The sequence below is a fragment of the Fukomys damarensis genome, unplaced genomic scaffold (assembly GCF_012274545.1).
Source record: "Fukomys damarensis isolate Sample0158 unplaced genomic scaffold, DMR_v1.0_HiC HiC_scaffold_16, whole genome shotgun sequence".
NCBI lineage: Eukaryota > Metazoa > Chordata > Mammalia > Rodentia > Bathyergidae > Fukomys > Fukomys damarensis.
In genome coordinates, this window is record NW_022900928.1 from 97,854,118 (window position 1) to 97,861,387 (window position 7,270).

The 7,270-nt window shown below is 44.0% G+C and overlaps 1 protein-coding gene across 3 annotated transcripts in view; it reads left to right on the top strand.

The window, feature by feature from the left end:
• Positions 1-2,019: 2,019 nt before the first annotated feature.
• Positions 2,020-7,270, top strand: part of Kiaa1549 (KIAA1549 ortholog) — a 140,841-nt gene continuing 135,590 nt past the window's right edge. For all 3 annotated transcript variants that reach the window (XM_033764510.1, XM_033764511.1, XM_033764512.1), the window contains exon 1: positions 2,020-2,235. In XM_033764510.1, the coding sequence (XP_033620401.1) occupies positions 2,028-2,235 (208 nt within the window). In that variant the 5' untranslated portion in view covers positions 2,020-2,027. The remainder of the gene's footprint in view (positions 2,236-7,270) is intronic.

Sequence of the window (7,270 nt, forward strand, 5' to 3'; positions counted from 1 at the left end):
CACCTAAGTGTCCATTAGGGAATTCACTGAAGAGTTTATGACAGGTTCATACCTTGGAATACAATTCAATTATTATGTGGTGGAAATATGATTTATTAAGGTGAAAAGATGTTCATAATAGATTCTTGATTAAAACAAACTTTTATACACAGTTGGAGCCTTTGTTATCAGTATTTTGTGTGCATGTATGTATATGAAATGCATCTGAATAGTAGTCTGGGACAAGCATACTTGATATTATGATATGCTTCTTTTGCAGTAGTGAGATTACAGATAAGTTTAATACTTAAAATTTTGCTTCTCTGTATAATTTTGCTTCTACAATGTTTGATAAAAAATTAAAGTTCTCCTTAGAAAAATTAGAAAGATGGCATGATCTGAAATTAATTCTGTGAGTTAAATAGGTACTATTCTTAACCCTGATAAAGAAGATTCCTTAAAAATTCTACTAGAAGACAATTTCATTTATGAACATAGTTATAAAAATTTTTAAATAAAACTTCAGTACAGAACAATAATCATTGTTACTTAACTTGAGGCCAATTACTATATTGGATGCATAGTGTGTTACAAGTTTCCAGTTTCTCTACTTAGATTACCAGGACATTGCTCACATTTTTTCATGAGCTAGAGCTGTGTTGTCTAATGTGGTAGCCACTGGCCACCTGTGGATATTTAAATTTAGATTAATCAAAATTAAATTACATTTAAAATTCAGTTTCCCGGTTATAGCAGCCACATTTTGCTTGAAAGTCATTTGGGGCTGGAAGCTACTTCCTTACAGAGCTCAGATTTATAGAGCAGTTCCACCATCACAGGAAGTTCTGAACAGTACTGGTCTAGAAATTTCTTACTTTTTCCTTCAAATGGTGGATGAGTCCCACAGAGAGAGTTGTTTGTGGGCAGATACTTTTATCATCCAATGTCTCACACTTGTCATCCAGAGTCTATACAATTTTGTATAATATAAATAAATTTCAATATTCAAGCATGTTTTATTATCTGAGGAATGTCATTTCCTAAAGGGCAGATATTGTGTTCCTGCTCTACTTCTATCAAGAATCTCAGCCCACTAAATTTAATTTATGTTTGCTGGTGCCAGCGAGAGCAGCTTATGGAACTCTGTGGAAGGCCAAGCCAGTGTCATGTCTGTCTGAAGCAGCCTTTCATGTTTTTCAAGTAGTGTCTGGTTGGTGTTTCGTAGTGCATGGCAGAGGAATCCAGCATTTCTTGACCTACTTTGAGGTTTGTCAGTGCAAAGATGGAGAAGTAGACTCCAAGGTGCCTCCCTTCTGGGCCTGGTACCAAAGAGCTAGGACAAACTCATGTTCTTCTTGGGCTAATTCACTCTTGGGCAGACAAGAAAAGAGATTGGCTTGGAAGTTTGTTTTTGTGCTGCTCTTTATTCATTCCGCAAGCACTCTTGGGGCTCTATGGCCTGCCAAGCACTGGGACAGGAAGAGGTAAACAGGAAGCTCTTTGCCCTTGAAAGACTTACAGTCTAGGGGACAGGGACAAGCAGATGCATGAAGGCTTAATTCCATGTGGTCAGTGCAGTGGCAGAGGTGTCTCAGAGACTTGCGCAGGAGAAGGCAACAAGCAGAGCCGTTGGGAGATGAGGGAAGACTTCCTGGAGGAACGACGGCCATAACTCCAGGAGACTGGAGAGCAGAGATGCCTGTCCTAGGGAGGAGGCTCCAGGAACCTGGGTGAGAAGGGCTTTTGTAGAGAATCAAGGCAGTAAGGACAGATCTGTACCTTGTCTGGCTTTGGCTTCGTATTCATGTGCTTGATCTGAACTCAGGACAGGATGGAAGAGCCAGGAACTGCACTGGATTATTATCATTATTCCCACTCTGAGCTTGAGCCAGAGTCGCTGAGTTTAAGAACGCTGTCATGTGTGAGTTGGAGTTAGTGGAAAGCCAAAGTCTGAGAGTGATCCTAAAATAGCTCTCACCAACTGTTGCTGGAATGCTAATGATGTCAGGCTGCTGGGAGCTGCTGTGGGTTTGGGTCTGGAGCAGGAGATGGCCAATGGGGAGTGTGGGCAGAGGACTGGGCTGGTTGCTGTGTGGGAGCTTGTGCAAAGAAAGCACCAACAGGCTGAGAGGCCAGGCTTGGAACGTCCTTCTGGAACATTCTCACCGTCATTTCTACCGAGCTGTGGGAGAGTGGCAGGCAACTCCCACCCATCCCTTGAAGGAAGGACGCCGCTTTTGACTATTGCGCCTGTGGGTAAGAGCACTCTAATAGAAAGGAACAAATTACTGATACATACAACATATATAAAAAGGGGGGTACCGGGATCAAACTCCAGTCCTTTCACTTGCAAGGCAGGTGGAGGAACCACTAAGCTAAATCCCCAGCCCACAAACAATGTATGTGAATCTAAGAAACTATGCTAAGTGAAATAAACCAGACTCAAAAGGCTACACACTGTAGGATTCCATTTATATGAATTTCTGGGCAAAACAAAGCTATAGAAACAGAAATCGGGTCAGTGATTGGCAATAATTGGGGGGTTGTGTTGGGGGATAAAGTGTTTTAGAAATCAAATATATAGTGGTGGTTATAAAATTTCATAGGTTTGTCAAACTTATTGAACATTTAAAAAAGGTGAAATTTCTCTGATTCAATAATCTGATTGAATTTGCCTGGCTGAATTAAACCTTACTTAGGAAAAAAATAAACTGGATGTAGTGGTGCATGCTTTTTGAGACAGAAAGATTGCTGCAAGTTCAAGTTCAAGTTCAAGGATTGCTGGGCTACATAGTAAGTTCAAGGCCAGCCTGAGCTATGCAATGAGAATTCGTCTCAAAAAGAAGGGGGAAAAAACCCCTAAATAAATACATGAAACCTTTAAAAAGGTAAAAAGAAGAAGAATAAAAAGGTGTGTATGTGTTGAAGTAGACTTTCTGGGCCAAATGGTGAACTGACTTAAAATTTTTATAGAGAAGGCCAAATTGTCCTCTAAAATGTGCTACCACCCACCTTAGACTCCCACTGGTATAGAATTTTTGGTATAGAAAATATTAGGATCCTTGATAGTTCATGAATCTAGTGTTAAGATATTTTCCTAAATGATTTTCTCACTGCAGTCTTTTCTCTTTTCCAGATGATCTTATACATTGTTAATGGAATAATCTTTCTTGTGCTTAGTTCTAATAATAGCTCAAAAAGATTTTTACTGATACTTCATTGCCTACAAAATTAAATCCTGACCCTTCAGTCCCTATTTAAGGCCTTCTTATTCTGTCCTAGCTTCTCTCTTCGCTATCACACATTTCTTAAGTACCATCTTCCCACTTTACAGAAAGGCTGAATTAAGCTTCTAGCTGCATAGTTTCTATTCCTGACTGCAGATCAAAAGCCTAAGAAGCTTTCTAAGGGGAGGGTTGCAGAGGCTTGGATTTAATTGTTCCTAGGTATGGACGTGAGGTGGTTTGTTTGAGTTTCTTTTGTTTTCTGGAGTCTAGGTGACTCTAACAACCATGTTCTAAGACACTAGTAGGAGAATCTCACTGGCCCTGCCTTTGTGTGTGTTCAAACCTGGAATACCTTTTGTCCTCCCAATTCCTCTCATTCTTTGAGGACTCACGAAGGTGAACTCCTAGGCAACCTCACCCTGCAGCTCTCCTAGAGCCCCCCAAACTTGACTGCTTCTTCCTTCAAACTCTTTGTAACTTCTTTGTGGCATTATGTCCTGCTGTATAACATAGACCCCCCTGGGCCCCCATGGAACTCAGGAGCTTATGCTTGCCAGGCAGGTGAAGTGCCACAGAACTACATTCCCCAGCCCTTTAATTTATCTATCTATCTATCTATCTATCTATCTATCTATCTATCTATCTATCTATCTATCTACCTATCTATCTATCATCTATCTATTGGTACCAGGCATTGAACTCGGGTCCTTGTGCTTGCAAGGCAGGCTGCAGAACCACTGAGCTAAATCCCCAGCCCTCTAGTTTGTTTTTTAAGTAAAATTTTCTCCATAAGATTGTAAACTCTTTGAAAAAACTGTAAGCTAATTAATCCTACTCATCACTCAGCACTGGGAGGAGGCATTTACTCAGCAGGGGCTCAGTGAGGATTTTCGGGGTGCTTTATTCTCATCACTTCCTCCTCTTGTGGTTGTCCCTTCTGTTGAGCATCCTTTCCCAGTTATTGCCATGGGTCAGTGACTGACTGAAGTGGTCATCCTTGACCACTCTGGTTCACATGATATTGCTGCCTCTCTGCACATTCCTTTCCCCTTGTTAGTCTCCAAACATCCGTCACCTGCTATTTTTCTTTTTATTTCTTTTGGTACTGGGGATCGAACTTAGGACATTGTGCTTGCCAGGCAGGTGTGGTGCCACTGAGCTAAATCCCCAGCCCATGTCACCAGCTGCTTATTACCTGGCCCCACCCATGAGGAAAACCTTCCTTTTGTTGTACCCCCACTGCACACAGACCCTAGCTTATAGTAGGTGCTCAGGAAATACTCATGAAATATAATGAATGAGTTTTATGGACATTTACATTATTTTGTACAATTATTATTATTATTATTATTATTATTATTATTATTATTAATTACTTTGGGTGTTTTGAGATAGGGTCTTGTTATGTAATTCAGGCTGGCCTTGAACTCACAGCAATTTCCTGTCTCAGCCTCCTGAGTGCTGGAATAACAGGTGTGCGCCACCATGCCTGGTTTGTTTTCTACACCTCTTCCAACAACCCACCGCTAGGTAAAGTAGGCATTTCAAACCTATCATCAGATAAGGAAGGTTGAGGTCTGAGAGTAGGGCTAAGCCTTTGGCTCAAGTTCACAGTTCTGTGCAGCAGAACTTAGCTCTTCAGATTCCTGATTTGTAGCTCTCTGCACCATGCTTCATGTCTTCCAGATGTTCTCCAGCTGTTCAGTTTGTCAGTTCTCCCTCCCATGCATATCCAGGCCCACCCCTAAGGAGAGAGGAGCCTGGGTCAGGAGTACATACGGAGGCCTACACACCACACTGTGTACAAATCAGCAAGGTACGGCAAAGCCAGCAATAACTTGTGTCCAGCTCCCTCCCTTAACGAGCCCTCTGTAACCACTTGGTAGGGCAGGATCGGAGGCAGAAGTGCAGACTCCTTTTGTGGCAGCCAGGTTGCTCTGTGAAAGTGGAGCTGGTCTGATCTTCTCCTCCCTCCCTTGGTCCCTTGTTTCTGTGCAGCCCTAACCAGAAGTTCTGCCATGCCTCCTCAGCCACCCCGGGGGACCACACACATCAGCTGTTGTCCATCCTTGGGAGGACAGAGCTGAGAAGAGGCCACACAAGCTCCAGAAACAAGGCCTGGGCTATGGGTATGATGCCTTCTGGGTCCTGGGCCCTCAAGTGTGGGAAGTTGGGTCCCGAGGAGGTGTCCCTTGGCCTCATAGACTCCTCCTCCAAGCAGCTGGAAGAGGCCCAGAGTGGAGCCAGTTTTGCTTAGACCTGGGTGTGGGGCAGATTCTAGCTCTCACAACCCCAGAACCAGCCTGGCAGCCTGCACAGCACTTGGGTGCTTCTCCCCTGCCCTGGCGTTTGTGTGGTGTGGCAGGGACATAGGAGGTGAGAATCCCACATGGGTCTGAGCTTTAGGGAAAGAAGTTCACCTCTGAGCTTGTTTGTCCAAAAATAAGAATTGGATAAGATAACCCTGAAATGGATTCTTTTATTTTCTTTGATAGCAGGTCACAGTAGGTGCCCAGCTGTATCCACCTGATTTACTCGTGGAGTTTGACATGAACGCCCTAAGGCTTTGCCCTAATCACTTCTCATAGACTCATGGGTGTCCACACATGGAACACGCGTGGGAGCCTGCATGTGCACACTACCTCATACACTCATTTGCTCTTGGACTGCACTGTTACACCAGCTGAGCCCCGGGAGAGCTTCTTCTTCACTGAGTGATCTAACTACTCCTAACAGAGGTCACAGTTTCCGGCTGTGAGAGGAACCTTAGGGATTGCCCATCTTTACAAGTGTTGCTCATGAATCATTTCTATTGGCTCAAAGTTGTGATTTTTATTTCCAAAGGTCCCCGAATTGGCTGGGAATGGTGAGCTGGGAGGCTCCTACCTTCAACACCTTAAAGTCCAGGGCAGGTAGGCACTTACTGGAGGCCAAGGGTGAACCAGAAGGACACAGCTCTTCACTGGGGAGTGGATTCATAACATAACAGGCCTAAACAAGTCAGGAATTGCCCAAGGCAATTGTGTGTGGTCAAATGAGGTGTTTTTATCGGACAAGGTCAAAGAACATAAAAGCCGTCAACAAAAGGGCCCAGATGTAGGCCCACCGTATCCAGGAATCATTCTCTGACAAGCAGTTTCCACTTACGTACTTCATTGAGGGCATGCCTGGACACAAGGTACGGAAACTCTGGAGGGTGAAGCATGGTGCGAACAGTGGAGTGATTGCTAAGGACAAGAGCTGTTTCTGATGGGTGGCATAATAAATCACAAATATTAGGGACATCAGTAAAAGCTACCTGTAACTTTTATTCTCATTTCCCTGAAACTAACAGGTAGGTGCTTACCACAGCTGCTTATTTATTTATTTATTTACTTAGACAGGGTCTCACAATGTCTTTCAAACTGGCCTAAGACATGTGGTGACCCCACCGCTTCATTCTTCCAAGTTTTAGGGTTACAGGTGTGCGCCACCAGCCCTGGTTTACCTACCTACCTATTTATTTTCAGTACCAGGGATCGAACTCAGTACCTTGCACTTTCGGGGAAGGCACAGCGATACTGAGCTATATCCCTGGCCCCACCTGTCTTTATTCTGAAGAGAAGCTCTTGCTGATTTTCTGGCCTGGATGGATGGTTTAGCCTGCGAGGCTGCATGGTCCTTCTCTGGGCTTATCAGGGGAACGCGTCTAAGAGCAACCAGGATTCTTTGGTCCGTGTGGATTCAAATTTTCCACTGCCCGCCATAGTTGTCTTTTTTTTTTTTTTTTTTTTGGTAATATACAAGTGTTCCCCATACACAGCTTTTGTATCCTGGTTGGTGCAAGGTCTCCAACAGGCTACAACCCTTGAAAACTGCTAGTTCTGCACTGCATGATCTTCCCACCACGGGGGTCTTCAGAGTTAGACGCATGGCACACAGTATGTACCAGTAAATGTCAGCTCCCTTCTTAATTTCCTCCTAGAAACTCTACCCTCCTCACCCTCCATGCTGACTTCTCCACCTCCCGTGGGTGCGGAGGTCCCTGGAAAAGGCCTGCATGTGCGGGGTGTCTCTCCAGCGCC